Below are 26,733 nucleotides of genomic sequence, written 5' to 3'. Positions count from 1 at the left end.
CTCATAATAATTTATTCATCTCATCCCTACTATCAGCAGATTGACAGGACAGTGGTTAGAAAAGTTTAAATAACTGAAGAGTTTTTGTAGAAAATAGGTCAGGCTTTTGAAAGTGTCTCTGATTGAAACATTCACACTTGGTCTCTCTTGTTGTTTTTGAATTTCCTAGAGATTCATTTTTAAATATTCTAAACCTTGCCATTCTTTTATCTATAATCATCTATTATGATTTAAGGGCCTGTTAATGTGGTGGTGAGGTTAGTGGGAGGGGACGCATTCTTTAAATTTGTGATTTTTTTTTTTAACTGCAACATGAGAGGATTTGATTAGACCCTCTAAGCAGCTTCACATTCTTTACCAAACTATGACACAGATTCTGACTCTCTGGTTTGTTTTTCTGATGTTTTGTAGAGTGTATGGATCCAATTTCCTAGAGTAATATGTGGAGGCTTTTAGCAGTATTAGCATACCAGGATCTTGTTAGAAATGCATTTGTCAGTCTCCATTTTAGCCCTACTAAATCAGAGATGCTGAGGTGGGGTCTTGCAATCTGTTTTTAATAAGCCCTCTAGGGGATTGAGATGTAGCTAAAGTTTAAGAACAAGTATCCTAGAAACTCTCTTGACTGTGATAGGATAGAATCAGTTAATTGCTCTGGATGCTGTGTAATATCTCCAGCTCTTTCTCACGTATATGAAGTAACAGACCTGGGCAGTGTGCAAATTGGATCAAAAGTCACCTCTGGTTCCATAAACAGAATTAAAATCATTGAACCTAAAATTGTGAAATTGGATGATTTATTATATTAAATTCATTTCATACTTAAAAACCTATTGTGTAATTTTCCATACTCATTAGCGACTCCAGAATGATCATGCTAATTTAAATAATTACACGTTATGTGAATCGAAATGTCATTCAACCTCTATCCCTAGTTCTCATTGATTTTATCTGTTAACAGAAGAGATATCAATAGAAACTTTTAACTGTAATTCCTTTAGACTTTTAGCTAAAATCCTGTAATTCAGACATTGAGACATAATTTAATACTAAGAGCACTGGAATATTTAGCGTTATGTGTAACTTGTAATAGAGGATTTGTATTACTATCATGTTTTTACTTTGGATTGTTTTAGCAATCCAAACACATATCCTTTGAAGTTCCTTAAAGATTATATTTTCATGAGAGTCTATTTAGGGTAACACAAGTAGGTTTTACTTTTATGAAAAAATTTAATAATGATTTTTGTGACCCTGTTCTTTGAACATAGCACTATTCAATCAAGCATACAAATGTTCTTGCTATTGGTAAGCCTCAGTAGTTTAAACCACTTCCCAGGAGAATCTATAAATAAAAGATTTCTCTGTTTCCTTATTTGAAAACTTCTGACTTGAAAAAGAAGACCTGTTGGCCCTTTTTTCCCTAAGAAACTCTCTACCATGAAGATTCATCTCTTTTTCTTTATTCTACTCTTTGGGGTCACAATTCTACCAGGTAACATAGAAATGGTTATGGGCATACTTGTGCTAATGAATTAGAGGAAGCATCAGTTTTTCCTTGTTAAACGTATAGTAATAATATAAGGATTGAAAGATTTTATGATAATGCAATGTGGTACTCCGGATTGAACACTGGAACATAAAAAAAGGCAATAGTGGGAAAACTGGTGAAATATGAATAAAATATGTAGTTTAATTAATAGTACTACAGCAATATTAATTTTTTAGTTTTGATAAACGTACCATGGATAAGTGAGATATTACCCTAAGGGAAGTTGGTCTCTCTTATCTTTGCAACTCTTCCATAAATCCAAAATGACTTCAAAATAAAAAGTGTAAAATACCTGCAAGATCAATTCATTAGTCTCATCACCTTCATCCTGAAACAAGAGTCAATTCTTGCTGAAAAACATATTCTTTGACATAATCAACTGGTAAGTGGTAGTTGCTGCAGTATAAGGGAGAGAACTATTTACGTCTTTCTTTCTTTTAAGCTATTTCAATCTACTTCCAGCCTAGGAAGACTTTCTTAATATTCTGTCCTTGGTACTACAGGCAAATCATGTCCCTTGTTGGCCTTTCTTAAGATCACATGAATGCTGAGTGTAATAACTTGTACATGAGCTATATTTGTGATGAGATTTTTCCCCTCAAGGATTATCTCATCACATCAGGTATCTAACAAGATTCTCTTCTCCTGAATTAATGTGTAAGTATGAATTGTACAGAAATAAAATAGTAAGTTTTGGAGATGGAGAGATCATTGATTTTTCCCTTCTCCTTAAAGAGTTTAAAGTGAAAGAGCAAGCTCAAATCTGTCCAGTTTATACTACTGGCACTGAAATTAGGCTCAATTCACTCTCTCAGGAAAATATTCTTTTGTAGTAAGAAGCTGACATTTTTAGGACAAGTGGAAATTGTAATAGATATGTACAAGAATGAATTAACTTATTTCTTTATGAATATTATAAAGTCCATCGTGACAATTTTCATTTTTGTCATTTCATTAAAAATTTTCACATAATAAACTGATAAATTGTCTTTTAAAGGTTGTAAGTGAGAAAATTCTATATAGGGGCAAAACATCAGAAAAGTGACAAAATAATACAATCAATTGTTAATTTAACTAGGAAATAACTTCCTCCACCTCCATTCAAAATTTGTTGGAAAAAGGATCTCTGAATTTTTTCCATATCTAGAAAGAACCAAAAGGAAATTCTACACAGATGCATATAGCTTTTAACATGGGATAAATCTTTTTAAGTTTCTTCTTTTAATTTCAACATTAGCTAAAATTAGTAGATCACTATGGCAAGTGTTTTTATGTTTTACTGGATTAATTTTTCCTTATAACAACTATATCAGGTGCTCCTAATAATGGCTAATATTGTTCATTAATTTATCAACAAATTTTAAATTATGTGTTCTGTAGACTTAGAAATGATATATCACTTGAGATAGAGTGGCATAGTTTACAACATCAGTGATATTAACTTTTTGTATATTTTTTTCTTGTAGTTTCAAAGTGAGGCCATTATTATTGTTAATCACACATGTACCAAACTTTTAGAGAAATTCTATCATTAGTGATAAAAATATAAAAGTAAAAGAAATACATCAAGATATTTTCTTCATAAAATTAGAAAGTGTATATGTGAAAATTAGATACTTTTAGACAATAATAAAGCAATAAGAATGTTATCTTTTACCTTGTAGTTAACCAACATATAGTGGCTGAACTAAGCTGGATAAAATTAAATGTCTTATATATGACTCTAGAGTTTCTCAGTCGTTTTTTTGTATATCATCTTCAGATGGTGAAAGTTCTCACTCAAAATTCAGATACAAAAACTCATTAATTTCCACTCCAACAGTTACAGATGAAAAAACATTTAGAAAAAAATCCTTACATTTTCCATGCAGAGAAATTTCCACTGAAGGCACTTAGCTTTCCTCTTCGTTTTCAAGTTCAAAACTCTGTTATTGCTAACAACCACTTTTCTTTAAGACTGCCATGTACTTTGGACATAAGATGGTATAGCTTTGTACAAAAAGTGGTAATCATGATTTTCCCCTGTTTTCAAAAAGGTTAATGATAGTCTAAGAAATAAGATAGCAAGTCAGTGAAAACAAAAACAAATTATGGGTTGAAAAGATACTTTAGGAGATGTCATGCATGTTTTTTAGCTTAAAATATTAAGTAGAGTTTTATATATTGTTTAAGGAAATTCCCTAACATGTGAAAATGCTCTAGATGCCAGATGAGTGATGCTATGAAGTAATTTTTGAGAGCAATAGAGAGATGACTTTCTTGAAAGTGATCTACAGAAATTTCAGAGAGAAGATAGTATTTGAACAGTGTATCTGAGGACAGAGACACTATACTTTTGGCTTATCACCACATTGCTAGAACAGTGATTTTCTTTCCTTTTTTCCCCCAAGGACTTACGGATTTATTTCTTTATTTATTATTGGAATTTAGTTGCTTTACAATGTAGAGTTTCTGCTCTACAGCAAAGTGAATCCTAATGCATATACATACACCCGGCCTTGTCAATGCAGAGCACTGATCCCTGTGACACACAGCAGGTTCTCATTAGTTATCTATTTTACACAAAGTAGTGTATATGTGTCAATCCGAGTCTCCTAATTCATCCTCTCCCCTTTCCCTGCTTGGTGTTCACAGGTTTGTTCTCTATGTAGAACAGTGGTTTTCAACGAGGGGCAGCTTTGCCGCCAAGGAGACATTAGGCAGTGTCTGGAGATCTTTTAGTTTGTACTACTGGTACTACTGGCATCTAATGGATAGAGGCCAAGGATACTGCTAAATATCCTTCACTGAAGAGGATCACATCCCACAGCAAAGAAGTGTCCAAAGGGTCCATAGTTCTTAGGATGAGAAATCCTGCCCTGGGAGCTGTCACAGAGTTAGACAGGAAGTGAAGTTAACAGTTGAATGACTAGATGCTTGCAAAGATGAGTATTAGTGATCCAGGGACACAAGCTTGGGGAATACTCATATTTAGAGGTGAGAATCAGGAAAAAGAAAACAATAGTATTTTTAGAAAAGTTAAAACAAGGGGGAAAAAAGCATGTGGTCAGTTTAGGATGGCATATTGGACAACGGGGTTAAATGTGACAGAAATCTTGTCAAAATGAGGTAAAATATGAAATTAAAATAGATTGACTTAGAATGGATATTAGAGGCTATCAGTCCAACATCTCTCAATTCCCTGAGTACTCCCAACTATCCTAAATAATCAACTTCTAGTGAGAGTCAGTCTCCAAACTACAAGATAAAACATGGAGCTTGGAGCACTAGTAATTTTTAAAATCATATTACGGCCAAAAATGGACCCATCTTTTAGTCACTCTTCTTTTTTAAAAAAATAAATGCTGACATTAAACATATGTATAAGCTCATTTCTTTGGGGGGAAGTAAGTCTCAAGATACACAAGAGAGTTGTAGAAATTCAGACAAACTGTCTAACATTGCATCTCCTTCCATTAAAAAGAAAGTGAAATCAAGCTACAATAGAAATCTCTAGAAGGAGAATTCACAAAGCACAATTACTGTGCTTTGCTCCATTGTGTTCAGTCTAAATGTGTGTGAGAGTGAGAGATAAATTATGTGGACTTTTATTGTTACTTGGAACTATCCTACTGTTGCTATTCAGTCACTTGTAATAAAAAGTTGGCACACCTAACTGCAGTCCAAGACACTTTCTGATATCCAGGATTTACCTTGCATCAGAGGACAGTGCATTCACTTAAACTTCCTCAGTAAGATTTTCACAGTCGTAAATTAGAAGGAGGCTTCTTCTTTTGTCCTATTCTATGCTCTTTTGCAGGCTTTCCTGGTGGCTCAGATGGTAAAGAGTCTGCCTGCAATGCAGGAGAGCCAGGTTCCATCCCTGGGTAGGGAATATACCCTAGAGAAGGGAATATACCCTAGAGAAGGGAATGGCAACCCACTCCAGCATTCTTGCCTGGGGAATTCCATGGACAGAGGAACCTGGCGAGAAACAGTCTACGGGGTCATGACACAATCCCATGTCAGACACAACTGAGTGAATTCCACATCACATGCTCTTTTGCTTCTCAGATATTCTCCTTTTAAAATACGAGTTTGTCATAGTTAGATTGCTAATTTCAGTCACTGTTTCCTTCTTACAGCACGAAAAAGATTTCCATACTATGGTAGCGTGGATATGAGGAGACAGTGCGTAAAAGGTAACGGTCGATGTAAAAATGAGTGCCATGTATCAGAAGTTAGGATTGCTTACTGCCTAAGACCTGGAACTCATTGCTGCTTGCAGAAGTAAAGATGACAGAAGAAAAGAGACACATGCTCCAAGAAGAAGGGACCAGTGTTACTTTCTTCCTTCACAGCCTTTCTGTACATCCTTCCAGGCCTGTGTATCACTATCGTGCACAAAGAATTAAATAAAATCTAATAATGAACCATTCAGAAGCGGTTCTATGTCACACACGCATCTGGTGCCTTTTATTTTCTCTTGATCTCTCGGTACCAGAAACAAGCATGATTTATTTTATGCAAGTTCTTCAAGAACTATTCACATTTCTATATGCCCTGTGCTAGGTGGCATAAACAATGTTGGAAGAAACCCTAGGTCAGAGGTAGTGACCCATCTTATTTCTGAGATGCATGCTTCCATGGAGATGTGCTGTTTTTATTATTAATCGCTGTTTATAGACTATCCCATGGAAAGAAGTATAAATCCACTGAATGTGTGAGGTAAGACACTGAGATACAGATCCCTCAAGTGTCTCCTGAGAGAGAGGTGGAGTGAGAGAATGGGAGCGTGTAAGAACAGAAGAGCAGAGGAAAGTCACAGTCACTCCAGTTTCCACCCACTTGTTTATATAGTGAAGAAAAAAATCTCTATCAGGAGAATGAAAAGGGAGTGTGAAGCGAAGAAAATAATTTCATAAAAGAGAATTCTGACCTAGGAAGTCAGAAACTATGACTAACAGCTGAACTCAGCTCCTCCATCCTCAGAGGTGAGCCTGTCTGAGGAGACACAGGCAGCCGATGGAAGGATGAGGAATCTTCCACTTGGAGCTCTGCTCTGCCAGACTTCCTCTCACTACCTCCTCTGAAGGTCCAACAGTAGTTTTCCCCAACAGTCCTCTCAACAATGCATACATATCATACATTTTCTACTCAAAACATGCAAATTCTTCTCTTATGATTTTAGGAATACAATTTAGTAAATTGTGTCAACTCAGAATTCTTTTTAAAAGAAATCATCACTACCACAACAGAATAATAAAACAGAAATTTCCCTTCCTCCTAAAATAAATAATCCTTTGGTCATTCCACTAAAGAAAAAAGAAATCTATTGAGTGGAGACTTATGTACCGGACTTGGACTCAGAGGATGCAAGTATTTCCAGGTAAAAATGATATTTTTACCATTGTGTCTCCTCCCATATTCTAAATGCATATATGAGATCTAAGGGTCTACGTGCATACTGAACATTATCTATTACTGGAAAATGCATGGAAAAATCATTTTTCCCTATTTAGATAAAATTTCTAGATATATTTCTTTCACAAGAGACTGTTTAATTTTTAGTTTTAATTTTTTTTTAAAGTTGAATTTATTTTTAAAAAATAATTATTTTAATAAGCACAAGCTCCCATTGAAAGTGAAAGCTGCTTAGTCATGTCTGACTCTTTGTGACCCCATGGACTGTACAGTCCATGGAACTCTCCAGGCCAGAATACTGGAGTGGGTAGCCATTCCCTCCTCCAGGCGATCTTCCCAACCCAGGGATCAAACCCAGGTCTCCCACATTGCAAGTGGATTCTTTACCAGCTGAGTCTCAGGGGAAGCCCAGCCACAAGGGGATACTGGAGTGGGTAGCCTATCCCTTCTCCAGCGGATCTTCCTGGTCCAGGAACTGAACCACAGTCTCCTGCATTGCAGGTGATTCTTTACCAGCTGAGCTATCAGGGAGGCCCAGGAGCTCCCATTAGGAAACAATTATTTGCTGGACATATATCAGAGGCTTACCTGCACTCTTTCACATTTTAATGACTTAAAATAGACTGTGTTTAATGCGTTACCTTGTGGTGTGAATATCTTCAAAAGTATTTTTACAACATTCATTTCAAAAGACTTTCTCAACCTTAGCACTTATGGATATTTTAGTCCAGACAATCCTTCATTGTGGCAGCTGCCCTGCACTCTGTCTTTTCTCCCCACCCCAAGTCTCTATACATCAGATGCCAATAGCACCGTTTCCTCTTAATTGTGACAACCAAAAATGTCTGCCTACACTGTTAATTATCTCCTTTAGGGGGCAAAATCACTCATGGTTTAGAGTCGTTCGTTTATAATTAAGCACTCTTTCTCACAGATATGAAAAGATATAAATGGAAACCAAAAAAACTCAGCAGTGTTTTCAGACAACCAATAAACTTCCCATGTTTTGTGAGACCAAATATCTATTTTTTTATAAAAACATATCTCTATTTGCTTTTATGAGAATGAATTAGGTATTTATGAGAACAAGTATCTATTAATGATTTCTTTTAAAAAGAATGCTATTACAAATGACCTAGAGATGATGATACATTGATGACTCCAGAAAAAAAATTAGCCTAACTTTTGGACAGTAAATGTATCAGCCACATGAAGAAGGATATTAGTAATTTAAATGCTTGAGGTGAAAGTTTGAGTATTATTTACCACCAGATACTGGGTCATCATTACTTTAAGGCCTGTAAAACAGAATTGAGAAGCCTAATATACTATTAATATGGAACAAATAAGAATTGAGTTTTTAGTGACCAGCAAGAAATGGTAGATGGTGAGAGGTTTCTTAGAAGACGTTTGAGGCATTTCTACTAGTCTGTGCTAGTAGAACTTCCATCTTTCAGTTCTTGATAGAGAAAACCAAAACCATCTGAAGTCTTTATTTGGTCTCTCCTTGTTTAATCCAGTGTATATTCAAGCTGCCAGCCTCTGCCTTCAGAACAAGGAACAAATGAGATAATCTTGAAGAAGGTAAATTCATGAGTATCAAGTATGAAATTATTCTTCCCTGCAGAAATCTCTTAATTGCGTGTGATGTAAACTGAAAATTCTCTAGAATTTAATGAATTTCTGCAGCCAGAAAAGAAAGAGATGTCACAGATTATTCATATTGTCTTCAGAATTTCTTAGCAAAAAAGGAAAACTGCTTATAAATGGGAAGATTTCTGGTAACTTTCTTGCTCATGCACTGTAATTTTCATTACATTTATTGACCAAATAGCTAAATAATCTTAAATTAGTTAGCTCTCAAGAGCTGAAAGTTCACATTTTCCCCTCCTTTGGCCCAGAATCTAAATTTCCATAACATTATGTATTTCCCTTCATTTTCAGTTTCCTGTCTCAATTGGTCTTGATGAAATAGACACCACAGGGTATTGGATATTTTTGCTGTTATTCAGTAGCTCAATAACACTTAATCAGTTAAAAGCATCATGTAGAAAACATCGAATTCAAGGGCAGGACTAGGAAAAGAAGAATTACCATCCAGTCCTGATATCATGCATTCAAACCCAATCTATCTCAGAATTTATTTTACCTCAGTGTCCTTGGGCAAGAACAAAATCTAATTCCAATTAGTGATTTATTTAGACAGCATCTGATTAATGACTTGTTTCTTCCCAGGTATGATGTCATGGGTTTTAGATTTGAAGATTAAAAAAATTACAGCTTCTGTCTTAAGGCATTCATTTATTGTTTACAAACTTGAGTTTTAAGTACTATTTAATTTGATAGAGTTAAAAAATAAATAGCACAGGGGATCTGCCCTGAGGATCAACATCAACTCATAATACTGACAACAAGTGAGCTAGATTCTGTCTTTCTCACCCCCTCATTTGTTTACCAATTCAATAAATACTAGTTGAGAACCTACTGTGTGTCAGCCTTAATGTGATAAGATTGGGACACATCAATAAACAACACAAAAACCCCTAGATTTGTGGAGCCATATTTTAGAGGTAGAGAAGAATACAAACAGTACTCATAATATATAAGCAAATTATATTAGAAGGTAATAAATTAAACAGAGGTAGGGACCCCAAAATACTGTAGGGCTGTAGTAATTTAAAAGGATCTTTCAGGGGTCCCTTAGTAAAAAGTTGCAATTAGAGCAAAAAAATGAAAAAGGCAAAGATGTGACCATAGGAACATACCTGAGATTTGTGAGAAATGCCAGTGAGGCAAGGGTGGCTGGGCAAGAGTGGCTTCGGAGGAGAGTCCTGGGTGAGCCGGTCAGAAAGGAAGTGTACATACAGATTAGTCGGAGCCTTGCAGGAACTAGAAAGGATCTTGCCTTCTATTCTGAGAGAAAGCCAGTGGATTTTAGCCAGAGGAAAAACATTCTTTGAATTTTGTTTTAAAAAGACATCTCTGAAGTGCTTTCATGATTAGGAGATATTGAAATAATATGGTAATATATAATGATAGCTTGGTCCAGGGTGGTAACCAAAAAAAAAACAAAAAAAAAGACAGGAATGGTAGGATTATGGATATGTTAAAAGTAGAGTTAGTCAAATTTTAAGAGATTTTTTTTTCCTTTAAACTATTTTCTTTTTTTTTAATTTGTTTATTTTAATTGGAGGTTAATTACTTTACAATATTGTAAGCTACTTTCTAATCTGTCTCTTTCTATTCTTGACCAAAATTCTTAAAAAGCAGCCCAGACTCATAGCCCCTACTCTGTCAAATCTTGTATACCCTTCTCTGCAATACATTTACCTGTATCAATTAACTGAAAATCTTCTTGCTAATATTATAAATATCTTCTTAAAAGCAAATTCAAGGGCCTATTTTAATTCTTCATCTTGCTGGAATTTTACATGTGGCTGGAACTGGTCACTATATTGACAATCATTAACTGACTTCCCCATTTTAATAGTCTCTTGGATGCCGTGGCCTCTAGCATTTCATCCCTGAATATCCTTTCTTCTTGTTTTCCCAAGATTACTTTGTTTATTACAATGACTTCTTCTATCCAAAAGTATTTTTCTCAAAATCTCAAACCACAGAGCTGTATTTATTGCTAGTTTAGGACTTATATATTTTGCTGGTTTCCAAAGTTTTAAATCTTGATATATCCAAGCAAAAAACCATCTTAAAGATAGTAACTTTCTTCTAAAAATTCCTTTAAAATACTATACTTACTGGTTAGAATATATAACTGACAGACCAAGACTGGTCAAGTGAATTTCCAGCTCATAAGAAGGAACACTGCTCAAACTTTCCAGGTTCTTTAAGGTCTGGTCTGTGTTTAAAGATCACCTCTAAAACTGAGCAGGATATCACAAGAAACTCAATTACCTTAAATCCAAACCCTGGCAAAATAATTCACTATTTCTAGGTTGACCTTGAGTCATCTATTTAACTACTCTGTTTTCATTTTCCTCATCTACAAAATAAGCATGACAACAATATATTCTTTGTGAGGTTGTTATGAGGACTAGAAAATGAATTTAATATATTTTAATCAACATGGATTTGATGGATTGACAAGATATTAAGGTCTCAGGAATTTCGATTAGTTTAAAAAGTACTACCCTGGCAAACGATTTTCGAAAAGGTAGGAGCATCAACACTCATACACTGTCAGGTATAAGATGGATAACTGGTGAGAAGTTGCTGCCGTTTGGCCACCTCGTGCGAGGAGTTGACTCATTGGAAAAGACTCTGATGCTGGGAGGGATTGTGGGCAGGAGGAGAAGAGGACGACAGAGGATGAGATGGCTGGATGGCATCACTGACTCGATGGACGTGAGTCTGAGTGAACTCCAGAAGTTGGTGATGGACAGGGAGGCCTGGCGTGCTGCAATTCATGGGGTTGCAAAGAGTCAGACACAACCGAGTGACTGAACTGAACTGAACTGAACTGAACAGGGAGCCCAGTCTGGAGCTCTGTGATGACCTGGAGGGGTGGGAAAGTTTAATGAATTACTCTATTGTACTTTTTCTGACATACACATATGCAATATTTAATGTTCAAATTGTATGTGTGATAGCTACGTTTATTACATTCTGTAGAGCAGATGAGTGGATGCTTTATCCAACATAAATAAGTACCATGATAAAATTGAAGGGAAAGAAATAAGCTTGACCATCAAAGTATCTTCTAAAGCATTCATTGCTTTACAACTGGCTTTTTAAATTGAATTTTTAAGAAAAATAAAATCTTTTTATTAAAGTACCAAAGCTATTTGCTTCTGTTTAATATAATTTAATGTATGAATACAAAGCTGTGAGTCTGGAATCTCAAAACTTCTTTCTTTGCATTGTCCCAAATGACTCACAACAAACTAGGAGGCCATGGGGGAGGGGGGGCTCCACTTTCTACTAAATACTTAATGTGCAACAAAACTGTTTTTCTATGTGCATCTATAAATGTTTTAATTTTTAATAAGTTACTATATGAGTAAGTATTTTCATGCTTACTGTGTTACAGTCATCCAGAATATATATATATATATATATATATATATATATATATATCAAGTAAGAGATAACAAAGAATCAGAAGAAACCATAACTCTCATATAAGGGTTTATATTTTGGTTGCAAGAATAAAGTATTGCAACAAATGTTCAAGAAAAATATGTATAGTGAAGTATAAAACTGCGTTATGCAGACTGTTAATAGGAACATATCCATTTGCTCTGGTATAATGAAAACAATTTCAATTGAGAGTAAGACCTGGAATTGACAAAGAATTGAACAAATGATACTGTAAAGAAATAAGGATAGGTTTTTAAAAGTGAGAAAACATGAAAATGAAAACTATAGGCTTTTTAAGAACTATAAACACCATCTTAAGGAAAGTCTGGGAAAGTCAATCTGCTCTTAATAATAAAGTAAGAAAAAAAGATAGGAGAGCAAGAGCCCCTAAGAGCCACCTGAAGTTTAATACTGATGTGAGCTGTAAGATAAGGTAAAAAGTGTATATAAGTAAAATGTTTTTATCTTGTTTATTGCCAGAAACAACTGGTAAATTGTGTTATAAAACAATTTTACATCTCAAATGCTCCATCTCCTATGCACATGATCTCATGACTAGAGCAGGTTTTCTTTTACCCTTGAGTAAAAAGTCCCCCCTATGAAAAATTAGATTGATGTCTAAGATGTCTTTCTTGATTGCAGCCAGAAGTGAACTTGAACCAAAGTATAGATTTGAGAGATGCCAAGAGGTGAAAGGAATATGTAAACCATTTTGTGACGATATTGAATATGATTACGGATATTGCATTAAATGGAGAAATCAGTGCTGCATATAAATGCTGGAAATCAGAGTACGATTGAACATCAAAGTCTGGAACAGAGTTGCATCCTATTGACCCAAGAGTGGGTAAAAAGAAAATGTTTGCCGTATTGAATGGAAATATGTACTTTTGAATCTTCAATACCATTATTTACACAAATAAAAATAATCTGCCGTCTCTAACCTGTTTTTTCTTTGCACACTTTCTTCATATTTCAGATGGAAGAACATATTAATTCAGCAAGGGAACTCTCTAATTGTGCTTATCATCTCATTTTGACCACTTTTGCTACTATAGGAGCTAGGAAAGAAAAGATATCATTTAGTTTAACAAGAGATTATTAATGTCACATACTCTTGTGTGCTTAAAATTATTTAGGCTACTTTGTCTGAAATACTTAAATTGTACTGTTTACACAGATGTCAATATATCTTGTGATTCCATTTAATCAAGACAAGTACTAATTTCTGGACTAGCCACTTCAAAGTTGAGCATATTAGCTATCAAGCAGAAAACAGAAGCCACACCAGGGCCTACAGGGTACAAGAGAGACCTGTAGGCTGCAAGTTTGAAAGTGGAATGTCTGTGGCTCAGAGACACATTGTTCAAGGACTTTCACCCACATAGTTTTTATTATGCTTCCACAGATAGCTATGAAAGCTGAAAAGTTAGGTTTTTTGGTTTGTTTGTTGGTTGGCCAGGCTCCACAACATGTGGGATCTTAGTTCCTGGACCAGGGTTCAGACCTGTGCCCCCCTGCATTAAAAGTGTGGAATCTTAACCGCTGGACTGCCATGAAAGTCCCTGGGGAGTTTGTTCAAAAACAAGAGAAACAAAGTTTTCCAAATTAAAACTGGGGATTCAAAGATTGAAAAAACTCAAAACCATTACACAGTAGACGACTCAGGAATCATTAACAAACAACACTCTTGAAGACTGTTAGGCCTTGGATGACTTAGTGAAGTTCTTCAGCTATCATCCTGTTAATAAACCAAAGATTCAATGATTTTCTAAGATTTAGAACTAAACTATGAACCAAACAGATGAACTATAAATACAGATATGTATGTCCCTTATCCCAAACTCTAGTGAGCTTCAGGTATATAATATCATTGTTTCTTGCTTTAAGAAATCTCACCAGCCACAAGACTTTGAAATTTGTAATGTTTTCCTTCTTTTTAGCACATCTTTCTTTAATAAAAGGAGCATATTTATTGGAATTTTTGTTGAAATCTACTGGAAAGATGAGACCAGAAATGGAAACACTCTTTGCCCAAGGCTCAGCCAGAAAGTAGTAAAGGGACATTCAAACTCATTCAGTCCATCCATACATCCTATGCACTGGCCTAACAGACAGCTTAGATACACCCATCCAGTTCTCTTGGGCTTGGTGGGGAGAAAAATGTGCTTTGTTCTGCATCGCTTAATCAGAGCAAGAGAAGTGATGAGACATTGTCCAAATGGAAGAAATGGTGTAGACAAGTTTGTGCCTGACAAAAATGGAGAGTGTGACTAAATCAGTGGCATCAGACGTGGATAAGCATCAGAAAAATTTAGGGGTATGTATTTTAAAGTGCAATATTCTGAACCATACCCATGAATCACAGAATGACACAGTTCACTGGTGGTTCCAAAGACAGTGTGTTCTTTAAGTCATCCCATTTGATTCTAAACATTATGAAATTCAGAGAACCGCTGATTCACATTATCCATCTGTTGCTTCTGAGCATGAGTTCATCTTTCAATTTTAGATTCAGTCATCTACCATTTACTAAAGCTTAAATAGCTTTAGTGCTGTTATATACAGAGAGATGTTAGAGGAGCTCATTATTGCCTTTCAGAAATTTTTTCATTCACAAATTCATTGATTCTAGTGTAGTGAATAAGAACATGGGTTCAAGAATCATTCTGCTTTGGTGCCTAATGTCAACAATGGCAGTTACTAGTACAGTGACTTTGAACAAGGTATTAAATGAATGTCTCTAATCTTCATTTACCTTCATGTGAAATGATAACAGTAAAACATGGCACAGTGATGACAGCAGTATCTACCTCATAAGCTTGCTGTTGTGTTTAATTGAAATAATATAAAGTGCTCAGATGGTAGCAAATATGTAGCAAATATTCAATAAATACTGTCCCTGGGCATCTAGTAAGAATCAAGCCTTTGGCTAAATATAAAAAATAAAAATAGAGGGACTTTCCTGACTGTCTAGTGGTTAAGATCATTCATTCCGAATACAAGGAGCATGGGTTCGATCCCTGGTTGGGAAACTAGATTCCACATGCCGTGCACAGCCTGACCTAAAACATAAAATAAGTATATTAAGATTAAAGTTTCTAAAAAATTAGTTAATGAAATAAAAATAGTGGAGTTGTAAAGAATATGTATACAATCTATATACTTTTCAGGAGATTTTTTTCACCATTGCCCCTTCAGTTCAGTTCAGTTCAGTTCAGTCACTCAGTCGTGTCTGACTCTTTGCGACCCCATGAATCGCAGCACGCCAGGCCTCCCTGTCCATCACCAACTCCCGGAGTTCATTCAGACTCATGTCCATCGACTCAGTGATGCCATCCAGCCATCTCATCCTCTGTCGTCCCCTTCTCCTCCAGCCCCCAATCCCTCCCAGCATCAGAGTCTTTTCCAATGAGTCAACTCTTCGCATCAGGTGGCCAAAATATTGGAGTTTCAGCTTTAGCATCATTCCTTCTAAAGAACACCCAGGACTGACCTCCTTTAGAATGGACTGGTTGGATTTCCTTGCAGTCCAAGGGACTCTCAAGAGTCTTCTCCAACACCACAGTGCAAAAGCATCAATTCTTCAGCGCTCAGCCTTCTTCACAGTCCAACTCTCACATCCATACATGACCACAGGAAAAACCATAGCCTTGACTAGACGGACCTTTCTTGACAAAGTAATGTCTCTGCTTTTGAATATGCTATCTAGGTTGGTCATAACTTTTCTTCCAAGGAGTAAGCGTCTTTTAATTTCATGGCTGCAATCACCATCTGCAGTGATTTTGGAGCCCCCCAAAATAAAGTCTGACACTGTTTCCACTGTTTTCCCCATCTATTTGCCATGAAGTGATGGGACCAGATGCCATGATCTTCGTTTTCTGAATGTTGAGCTTTAAGCCAACTTTTTCACTCTCCTCTTTCACTTTCATCAAGAGGCTCTTTAGTTCTTCTATACTTTCTGCCATAAGCGTGGTGTCATCTGCGTATCTGAGGTTATTGATATTTCTCCCGGCAATCTTCATTCCAGGCTGTGCTTCTTCCAGCCCAGCGTTTCTCACTGCCCCTTATTCAAGCCATATTTAGTGTGGTAAGTCATAAGTGGGCTTTCCTGGTGACCCCGAAAATAAAGAGTCTGCCTACAATGCAGGAGACCAGGGTTAGATCCCTGAGTTGGGAAGACCCCCTGGAAAAGGGGATGGCTATCCACTCCAGTATTCTTGCCTGGAGAATTCCATGGACGGAGGAGCCTGATGGGCTATAGTCCATGGAATCACAAAGAGTCTGTCAGAGCAACTAACACTTAACAAGTCATAATTACTTATTTAAACTTAAGAAGACAAAGCATTCATTCCCCTCAATCATTTTTCATAACCAAATAAAGGGAGAAAAGTGAGTAATAACCCTTTATGAATTGGTCTCTAATGTCTTAAGATTAGAATTCTGACATTCAATTTCTCAGAAGTGCCATTTTCTAAAATTTTCTGGGTAGATAAACAATAAATACTGTATTTGCTGTTATAACTTTATTTCAATCTTCATTCAATAGGTCTGTGTTAAATATGTATTCTCCCCTATGTGCCACTTTATAGCTGTCAAAATCCCTCACTCATGGAATTTATATTTGAATGAGATATGCAGTTAATAATTACAATGGTAATAATTATACCAAACCATAAGAATAAATAACTTAAAAAAAAAACACAAAAACTGACAATGAATCTAGCTAATTTCAGATAAAGACAAATAAAGAACACCAAAAACACATTTCAGTGTTGCTTCACTATATTCACAAGGCTTACTATAATTATTAGAGTAGTCACAAAAAAAAACCTTTAAAATATCATCTGATAAGATGACATGTGAGTAGCAGAGACCAAATTTTTAAAAAAATAAATTGTGATTGTGGGCAAAAGAGTGAGAGGATTACAATTTGAAAGAATGCTTGATAATGAGGCTGAAATATTACATATCACACCCATACTCACACACACAGTCAAAATCTTTCTGAAGAAAAGGGAAGATTGCTGTTGGGTGAAGGGTAAAGAAACATGTTCAGTGAGAAAATAAACTTCATTTGAGTAAAATTTGAAATGACACACAGAAATGGATCACATGCAAAATATGTATGAATGATTAATAACTATTGTGACTTTATAATCCGTAAGTTAAAATTCACTTAGACATAAGTAGAGGAAGCAAGTAAAATCATGTAACACAAAATCAATACTCTGTTTTCAAAATTAAAATGTAATGTTTTGATTATCACATTAATTTCCTTAGCTTAAGATAACTCACAGATACATTAATACCAAAAGTAATCAATGTATTTGGATAGTTATAGAATTCTTTCTTTCCTCAAACCACTAACTTAAGTGATGGTATTATGAACAAAGATATTAGGAGGAAGCATCAGTAAGGACATTTATTTTCATTAAGTACTGCCTAAGCAACTGCTAAACTATGGTCACTAGAGGTAGTTACAGATTGATATTTCTATGTCACTGTATAAAAAGGTAAAATAGTAATGGGCTTTGCCTACTTAGCTGTGGCTTTCTTTTATATTTCCCTTGATGGCTCAGTGGATAAAGAATCCATGGGCAATGTAGGAGACACAGCAGATGCAAGTTCAATTGTTGGGTCAGGAAGACCCTGGAGGAGGAGATGGCAACCCAGAACTCCAGTATTCTTGCCTAAAAGTGTCCCATGGACAGAGGAGCCTGGTGGGCTACACTCATGGGGTCACAAGAGTCAGACACTACTGAGAGAGTACACACTGTTCCTTAATCAATAAACGTAAATGCCCTCTCCCCTTACATTTCCATCCTCTTTCCTACCCCTCACCTTTTGTTTATAACACAAAACTGTTGCCTTGAGCTCAAGGAAACTTCTGAAAGTGTGAGGGTAGACATCTGCCCACACATTGAAAGAGGTCATTGTTAACTGAATCATTAAGATAAATATACCCATTGTACTAAGATTTACTACTACTCCTAGTAGTAGTAGGAGTATTGATTAGGCAGACTTTCACACTACAAAAAAGTGTTGTATAACTGCGAGCAAATTCTCAATATCAATTCTTTCATGTGTAATTTTTTTTAATGATTCACAGGTAATAAGATAGCACAAAATATACATTTGTCGCTTCAGTTGTCCAACTCTGTGTGACCCTATGGACTGTAGCCCGCCAGGCTCCTCTGTCCATGGGATTCTCCAGGCAAGAATACTGGAAATGATTGCTATGCCCTGCTCCAGGGGATCTTCCTGACCCAGGGATCGAAACCATGACTCGAGCCTCCTGAATTGTCAGGCAAGTTCCTCACCACTAGTGCCACCTGGGAATACATTCATTAGACTATAAAATTTGTCACCAAAATCAAAACAAAATGCAGAAGCCAGTGGACACTGAATAACATTTTCTCACCAGTCTATACTTCTAACAGCTATCTTTATGGTTGGTTTACTTTTCAAAGTGTATATCATTGTCTTTAGCACCCAATTATGGCTTACTATAAAATAAGAGCAACTAGTTGCACCAGAGTTCTGTGTGACATACTATTTTTGACTCATCTCATTGACAATATATAATAGTTTCCTCTACTCTTTTGAGCAGCAAGGAAGATTCAGGTTGAATTAGAAAAGATATTTGTTGGGATGAAAGGAAAGAACAGTTTACACTATTTACCAGTGTCTAGATTCTCCTAAAAGTAGAATTCCCAGGGAGTGTTTTTATTTTTTAAAAAGTTTCTGCTTCCAGAAGGAGTCTTCAGCTGTAAAAATAAAGGGTGAGAACAAATGAATTCTAACATTTCTTCTACCTTGGTAACAACAGGTTTTCATTATTGTGTAGTTTCCTTTGACTTCTAAAACGACCATTTTAGGTGATTTGGGTATTCAGTAATAATAATGGTTAAGATTATCAATTCACAATGTGCATGCATGCTCAGTCGCTCAGCCTTGTCTGACTCTTTGCGGCACTTTGGACCCACCAGGCTCCTCTGTCCATATGATTTTTCAGTCAAGAAAAATGGGTTGCAATTTCCTCTTCCAGGGATGTTTAATTCCAGTTTCACTACTAACCAGCTAGCTGTTTGACTCTGGGGGAGTTACTTCAATCTCTGTGTTTGTATTCTTGTACATAAAAATGGAGCTAAGTATTATACCTACTTCAGAGGACTTTCATAAGGCTTAATATTACTTTGTGCAAGTTATACAGAAGAATGTTGTTCATTGGCTCAGTCATGTCCGACTCTTTGTGCTCCATGGACTGCAGCATGCCAGGCTTCCTTGTCCTTCACCATAGCCCGGAGCTTGCCCAAGCTCATGTCCATTGAGCTGTTGATGCCACACAAGCATCTCATCCTCTGTCGTCCCCTTCTCCTCCTGCCTTCAATCTTTCTCAGCATCAGGGTCTTTTCCAGTGAGTTGACTCTTCACATCAGGTGGCCAAAGCATTAGAGCTTCAGCTTCAGCATCAGCCCTTCCAATGAATATTCAGGGTTGATTTCCTTTAGGAAACAGAAGAATGCCTTGCACGTAGTCTGTATTTAATGGGTGTTTTTAAAGTGCAGTAGGATTACAAATTTCAGAGCAGCTGTGCCTCTTTGACTTGTGGATTCTAAAGATAGTTGCCACCAGTAATGATCAAAGATTGCATAAGAAATTTTTGTAGTGGAAAGAAGTAGAAATCATAGCAGAAGATCCAGCCACTGATACATATGCATTCTTTGGTTTTCCTAACAATTTAATACTCAATGTCCTCATCTATAAAAAGTTTTATGATCCTTTCCAACTTAAAACTTCCTAAAAGTGTCCATTAACCGGTACTGGTTAAAAAGTTGAAAAAGTTGGCTTAAATCTCAACATTCAGAAAACTAAGATCACGGCATCTGGTCCCATCACTTCATGGGAAATAGATGGGGAAACAGTGCAAACAGTGTCAGAATTTATTTTGGGGGGCTCCAAAATCATTACAGATGGTGACTGCAGTGAAATTAAAAGGCGCTTACTCCTTGGAAGGAAAGTTATGACCAACCTAGATAGCATATTCAAAAGCAGAGACATTACTTTGCCAACGAAAGTCCATCTAGTCAAGGCTATGGTTTTTCCTGTGGTCATGTATGGATGTGAGAATTGGACTATGAAGAAAGCTGAGCACCGACAAATTGATGCTTTTGAACTGTGGTGTTGGAGAAGACTCTTGAGAGTCCCTTGGACTGCAAGGAGATCCAACCAGTCCATTCTAAAGGAGATCAGTCCTGGATGTTCTTTGGGAGGACTGATACTAAAGCTGAAACTCCAATACTTTGGCCACCTCATGCGAAGAGTTGACTCATTAGAAAAGCCCCTGATGCTGGGAGGGATTGGGGGCAGGAGGAGAAGGGGACGACAGAGGATGAGATGGCTGGATGGCATCACCGACTCGATGGATGTGAGTCTGACTGAACTCCGGGAGTTGGTGATGGACAGGGAGGCTTGGCGTGCTGCAATTCGTGGGGTCGCAGAGCTGGACACAACTGAGTGACTGAACTGAACTGAACTGAACTGAACTGAACCTGTACTGGTATATAAAATTAACCCCATAATGAAGTCTTCATCTTTAATTTTAAAGCTTTACATTGGTAAATTTAATTGAACAACGTTTTAAGGGGACTATTGAAATAGTGATTGTTTCTAATAGTGAAGAGAAATGAAAATGGCATCATGATTTTGTGGTAAAAATAGATCGTGATGTTATTTTAGGTTTCTTATTTCTAAAATGTGAAACCTAAAACCCAGTGCCAGACCAATGAAGACTTTATGCAGGAAAGTAGTAGAAAGTGTCGAGATTTTAACTGGAAACTTGTAAGAGAATAGCATTACACTTGGTATTTTCTTTTGCTACTCTTTCTTAGCATTATACTTTTCCAGCATTCCCAACATGTGTCTTTCTGGAAAAGCTCCCTAGGTAGACATATCTCAGTCCAACATCACTAAAGTCTTACCGCCTTCTCTGAACAAGAACTTATAACTCCAAGAGTCCTTACCTTTAGTTCTGGGATATAATTGTTAGCTGTGACCATCTAACTTCATAGGAAGAAAGTTAAAACATTTTTTAAAACTCCAAAATCCTGACTCAAGTAAATGGAAGTATGAAGCCTTACGCATCATTTGGTTCATATACTTTAGGTCAGTTCTCCACTATTTTAAAAAGTTCCTCCCTGCTGTCTCTCTCTCTTTCTTAATCACTATTTGTGATATCATTATTTTCCACTTTCCACTTTTCATTTTCTTTGCCTTTGCCTCTAAAAATATATTTTATTAATAGAAACCTAAAATCTGAATTGCTCCCATATGAAACACAATGACATCCATTTTAAGCAATAAATCAATAAATTAACTTGTCTCCTATGCATCCAGTTTTGTTCTACTTATATCAATCCCTTAGGAGAATTGAGATGAGAATCACTCATATCCTTATCTTTGTTCTGGGTAATTCAGATGTCACTGCTTCTAATGTCATATTTAAGCAAAGAGAGAAAAAGTCATGCAATTTATGAGTTTAACTGATGTTCCAATTTGATCAGTTCAGTTCAGTCAATCAGTTGTGTCCAACTCTTTGCAACCCCATGGACTGCAGCACGCCAGGCTTCCCTGTCTATCACCAACTCCCAGAGCTTACTCAAACTCATGTCCATTGAGTCAGTGATGCCATCCAACCATCTCATCCTCCATTGTCCTCTTCTCCTCATGCCTTCAGTCTTTCTCAGCATCAGCCTGATAGGGTCTGACTTAATAGGATCAGCTTATTTTGTATGGATGAAATGGATACAGCTACACAAAAATGGTTTATTTGGTCCTAGGTCATCTTCTTACCCATACCATTATAACATCACGTGGCTTTACAATCATCTTTTGTATTTTTCATACTTGTTAATTTGTTCTACTAACATACAATAGGTCTTATTAACTTTCCAGCTGTTGAAAGGGTTATTTTTGATGTTTTAGAGAGATATTAAGAAAATGATATTCCATGGCTTTATTATAAGTATATAAGCAACTTTGAGATAAAGAATGGAGCACAGAAGTAATGATAATAGATTACTATTTTTAAAACTCAGATGATACAATACCCTAATAACTTGTTTTTCCTCAATGACCCAGGAAGTTAGACCATAATTCACTCAGTTATAAGAATACATTTTTTGGTTTTTTGGATTTTCACATCTAGCCATATGATTTATGTTTAAATATATGTAGATAATATTTTTCACATAGGTTATCTCTAAGTATGATTGGTCCTACTAATCCAGTCTTCAAAGAGAAAATCTTGAGGCTCATCTAGTGAATATTTATCCCAGTTATACAGTTAGTAAACAGAGGAGCCAGACCTCAAGATTAGTTCTCTGTATCTCTTTCCATTTTTAATGCACTACTTTCCCCTATGGGTGAGCTATTCCTGTGAATGAATCATTCATTATATGATATATAAAGAATTACACTGACTATTCTTGTAATATAACTGATAATTTTTAATGTAACAGTACTAGAACTGTGTTCTAGAAATATTTTCTGTTTGTAGAAAAATTTCAGAAGTAGTATCTATCTCAAGCCATATGACTTTACATGGTGAACACTCATTACTCAGTTATGAGAGTGAAGGAGAGGATTTGGTGGTGTGGACCCTGGCACCACACTACTCGAGTCCATTTCTACTCTACCAATCACCACATGTATAATTAGAGGAAATTACACAATCCCTGTGTGCCACAGTTTCCTCAGCTGCAAAATGAGAAGTTTCTATGTCATGGAAATTGTCATGAGGATTCAACTCATTAATCCCTTATAAAGTGCTTAGAACACTGCCTAGCATGTAAGTACTCAAAAAAGCATGTGGCTGAAAATATTGATGATGCTGAATATGTTCTTTCAATTAAAGAGTGAGGAAGGCTTTAACCTCTTTATTGGCTTGTATAACTGAAACTGAGTTCACATTTGGTTCTTTGAGGTCATAAGAGAAGTCTATTTTCCTTTTGCTGTTTCACAATACTTAATGAATATCTGCTCAATCTTGAATGGCAGAATTAATCAGCATAGTAATCACTTTGAGAAAGCTATAAAAACAAGAGTTCATCTTTATTTTATCAAAGAATAGCACACCTCTGTCATTTGAGCTCTGCCTCATCTTCACTCAAGGAACAATATCAGCAATGAAGATACTTTGTATTTTCCTGACCTTTATCTTGACAGTATCCTGTGGTCCAGCAGGTAATTTTCCTTAACACGGGAAAAGAGGGAAGGACAACTCTTTTTTTTTTTTTTTAATAAGTGCTTTACTCTGGAAAATAAACCAAATTAAAGTTAGGAGACCCTATATGAATTCACAATGTGATTCACTAATTATTTTGTATGGAAGAAGAAATGAGTGGAGCTGAGAGTTGAGAATATAAAAGGAAACCAGTTACCAACATGGTACAATTAAATCTGTTCATTGCTGTTTTTGATGAGACTATGACTCCTTATATGCTTCATAATACCCTGTCTTTTTAAATTCAGTCTAAGGAACTGATATTATAGTTTTTGTCAAAATTAAGCTTTCTACTTCTATTGTTGTTGTTTACTCTTTTGTAACCCCATGGACTGTAGCTCATTAGGCTCCTCTGTCCATGGGATTTCCCAGGCAAGAATACTGGAGTGGGTTGCATTTCCTTCTCCAGGGAATCTTCCCAACCCAGTCATAGAATCCACTACTTCTGCATTGCAGGTGGACTCTTTACCACTGAGCCACCTGGGAAGCCCAAGCTTTCCACTACTGGTCCAGTAACTGTGGTAAGGTAAAGAGGTGTTGGAGTGAATGACTATTTAGAACACAAAATATATAGACTATTTTATCCACATCATTTTGTCTTTACTCTTGAGAAAATGTGCACAGATTATTTATGAATATTCTATTTACAATAACAAAAAAGCTAATGGCAAAGGAAATATCATTGGGTAAATAAGTACTTATGTTGTTTGTTGTTCAGTCACTAAGTTATATCCAACTCTTTGTGACCCCATGGACTGAAGCACATCAGCCTTCCTTGTCCTTCACTATCTCCTGGAGTTTGCTCAAACTCACATCCATTCATTCGATGATGCCATCCAACCATCTCATTCTCTGTTGCCATCTTCTCCTCCTGTCTTCAATCTTATAGGCAATAAAATCCAAATTTTTTTAATATAGTTTCCTGGACATGGTTTCAGAAACAAAATGATTTAACTATATAATAACTTCACTATTATCTATCTACCTATTTATCCATCTACCTACACAAGGTGGTTAAACCTTGATTCATGATCAAAGACACTTTTTCCTAGTTTTACAGAGGAAAACAAGAGAAAAAACAAAAGAAATTGAAGAAAGAAAAAGGCAGTGTTATCTTGTTCGTGGTGCTTGCAAGACTTCATGCGGCCAATGGGAATACAAATATACTGACTGCGATTTGAAGCCCTGCTGTGTTGCACGGGAATACGTACCACCAGCCCAACCCATCGCTGTCACTAAATCTTATAAAACTGTAACTTACACTTCTACTATTCTGCATAACACTGCCAATGCAAGTTATAATTCTAGTACATTACATAATACTACAGGTGTAAATTATACTTCTACTACACTACGTAATACCAATGCAAGTTATAATTACTTGCATCATAGTACATAATAGTACAGATGTAAATCATAATTTTACTACACTGTCTAATACTACAGTGTAAATTATAATTCCACTATATAACACTATAACAATATTATTAATAAAAATGAACTTTCTACCTTCTATAAATCTATTTTCACATGTTTTCTAGCCTTCTGGAATATACAACTATATAATGACAACCAGTGAGTTCAATGTTAGGTTGGTACAAGAGAAATAAAGAGTGCACACTCTCCATTAAACCTGCAGAATTTCTTCTCCACCCACACAGCAAACACCCTCCACACTTAATACTTCTCTTTACCTCTGGCCTGTGCAATAGCCTAGTTATTTTCCCAAGATCTTCTAAGTATCTGCTATCAATCATGGTTCATGCTACCTTTCCACAGTTTCAGCAGAAATGCACTTGGGCCTTGGACACAAAGTCTTATATATTTTAGTCATGTAATAAGATTGTATGATAATATAATTGTGAGAAAGAGCAATGAACAAAACTCTCAAGGAGTAAAATGTGATCAGAATAAGAGCAAGTTAAAAATATTAGAAGGTGTACTTTTTCTTCTGATAGTAACAACATTTGGAAAATTACAGAAATGCTTAAAGATAAAAATCATTTCTAATTCTGCCATCCTGTGCCACTATTTCTCATAATCAGTAACATGGGGAGCCAATACCTGAGTCTTCTCTCCTGGTTCATAAGAGTTTATTTAATTCCTTTACCTTATAATTCTGTATTTAATATGTCTGTACTCATCTTTGTCTTCAATAAATCTACTGTGTTTCCAGTTTTCCTCATTGAACATTAATTTTATCACAATGTAAACTTTTAACATAAACTTTTATGAGTTATGAATCTTTCCATCAGTAAATGCTTGATATTGAGAATCTCAAGTCTCCACTGAGTGTATTTTTTACATGTAGCTAGAGCACACATCTGGAAGAAAAAGGTCAGAGCAAATGAGAAATGTTTAGTCAATTTGAGATTTAAGAAGAAATGGTAAGTCTCAACTTTCTGTTTGCTATTGTTCAATCACTCATTCATGTCCAACTCTTTGCAATTGCATGGACTGCAGCACTCCAGGCTTGCCTGTCCTTCACTATCTCCCCAAGTTTGCTCAAACTCATGTCCATTGAATTAGTGGTGTCATCCAACCATATCATCCTCTGTTGTCCCCTTCTCCTCCTGCTTTCTACCTTTCCCAGTATCAGGGTCTTTCCAATGAGTCAGCTCTTCGCATCAGGTGGCCACAATATTGGAGCTTCAGCATCAGTCTTTCCAAGGAATATACAGGTTGATTTCCTGTAGGATTGACTGGTTTGATCTCCTTGCTGTCCAAGGGATTCTCAGGAGTCTTCTCCAGCACCACAGTTCAAAAGCATCAATTCTTCGGTCCTCAGTCTTCTTTGTGGTCCAACTCACACATCCTTATATGGATACTGGAAAAACCATAGCTTTAGCTATTTGGACCTTTGTCAGAAAAGGTGTCTTAGCTTTTTAATACGCTGTCTAGGTTTGTCATAGCTTTTCTTCATAGAGCAAGCGTCTTTTAATTTCATGGCTGCAGTCATGGTCCACAGTGATTTTGGAGCTCAAGAAAATAAAATCTGCCACTGTTTCCATTTTTTCCCCATCTATTTGCCATGAAGTGATGGGACCAGATGCCATGATTTTATTTTTTAGAATGTTGAGTTTAAAGCCAACTTTTTCACTCTCCTTTTTCACCTTCATCAGGAGGCTTTTTAGTTATTCTGCTCTTTCTGCCATTAGGGTGGTTCCATCCACATAACTGAGGTTACTGATCTCAGCTTTCTTACTTGAAGAAATCGATGAACAACACACTCATTAGGAAATACAGTAAGAGTTATATATTTAAAGGAAATTTTGACATTCTGAGTTTAGATTTTCCTACTGTAAACATGTATGAAACTCAGAAAAGAAAAAATGTACTTCAAATACAGATTTGAGATATTTCAAATATGTATTGAAAACAATGAGAAAATCAC

At 36.1% G+C, this 26,733-nt stretch overlaps 2 protein-coding genes across 3 annotated transcripts; both read left to right on the top strand.

Moving 5' to 3' along the window:
* Positions 1-29: 29 nt before the first annotated feature.
* On the top strand, positions 30-12,995 carry DEFB110 (defensin beta 110). 2 transcript variants are annotated; one of them, XM_060403696.1, is made up of 2 exons: positions 30-1,495; positions 12,695-12,995. In XM_060403696.1, exons 1-2 carry the CDS (start codon positions 1,441-1,443, stop codon positions 12,826-12,828), a joined length of 189 nt encoding a protein of 62 aa, XP_060259679.1. In that variant the 5' UTR covers positions 30-1,440; the 3' UTR covers positions 12,829-12,995. The 2 variants fall into 2 exon arrangements, with proteins under 2 accessions (XP_060259679.1, XP_011956206.2); XM_012100816.5 differs by lacking the exon at positions 12,695-12,995 and adding an exon at positions 5,677-5,988.
* Positions 12,996-23,172: 10,177 nt separating this feature from the next.
* On the top strand, positions 23,173-25,517 carry DEFB113 (defensin beta 113). The gene is made up of 2 exons (XM_042237481.2): positions 23,173-23,299; positions 24,392-25,517. The coding sequence occupies exons 1-2, from the start codon at positions 23,242-23,244 to the stop codon at positions 24,736-24,738; spliced, it is 405 nt and encodes a 134-aa protein (XP_042093415.1). The 5' UTR covers positions 23,173-23,241; the 3' UTR covers positions 24,739-25,517.
* The last annotated feature ends 1,216 nt before the right edge of the window (positions 25,518-26,733 follow it).

Source organism: Ovis aries, chromosome 20 (assembly GCF_016772045.2).
Source record: "Ovis aries strain OAR_USU_Benz2616 breed Rambouillet chromosome 20, ARS-UI_Ramb_v3.0, whole genome shotgun sequence".
Lineage (NCBI taxonomy): Eukaryota > Metazoa > Chordata > Mammalia > Artiodactyla > Bovidae > Ovis > Ovis aries.
The sequence above is the reverse complement of the archived record's forward strand: the minus strand, read 5'-3'. Positions and strand labels throughout refer to the sequence as shown.

Coding starts and splice junctions, on each gene's coding strand:
- DEFB110 (XM_012100816.5), top strand. CDS start 1,441: ATGAAGATTCATCTCTTTTTCTTTATTCTACTCTTTGGGGTCACAATT. Junction 1,496..5,676: donor TGGGGTCACAATTCTACCAG/GTAACATAGAAA, acceptor TCCTTCTTACAG/CACGAAAAAGATTTCCATAC.
- DEFB113 (XM_042237481.2), top strand. CDS start 23,242: ATGAAGATACTTTGTATTTTCCTGACCTTTATCTTGACAGTATCCTGT. Junction 23,300..24,391: donor AGTATCCTGTGGTCCAGCAG/GTAATTTTCCTT, acceptor ACTTTTTCCTAG/TTTTACAGAGGAAAACAAGA.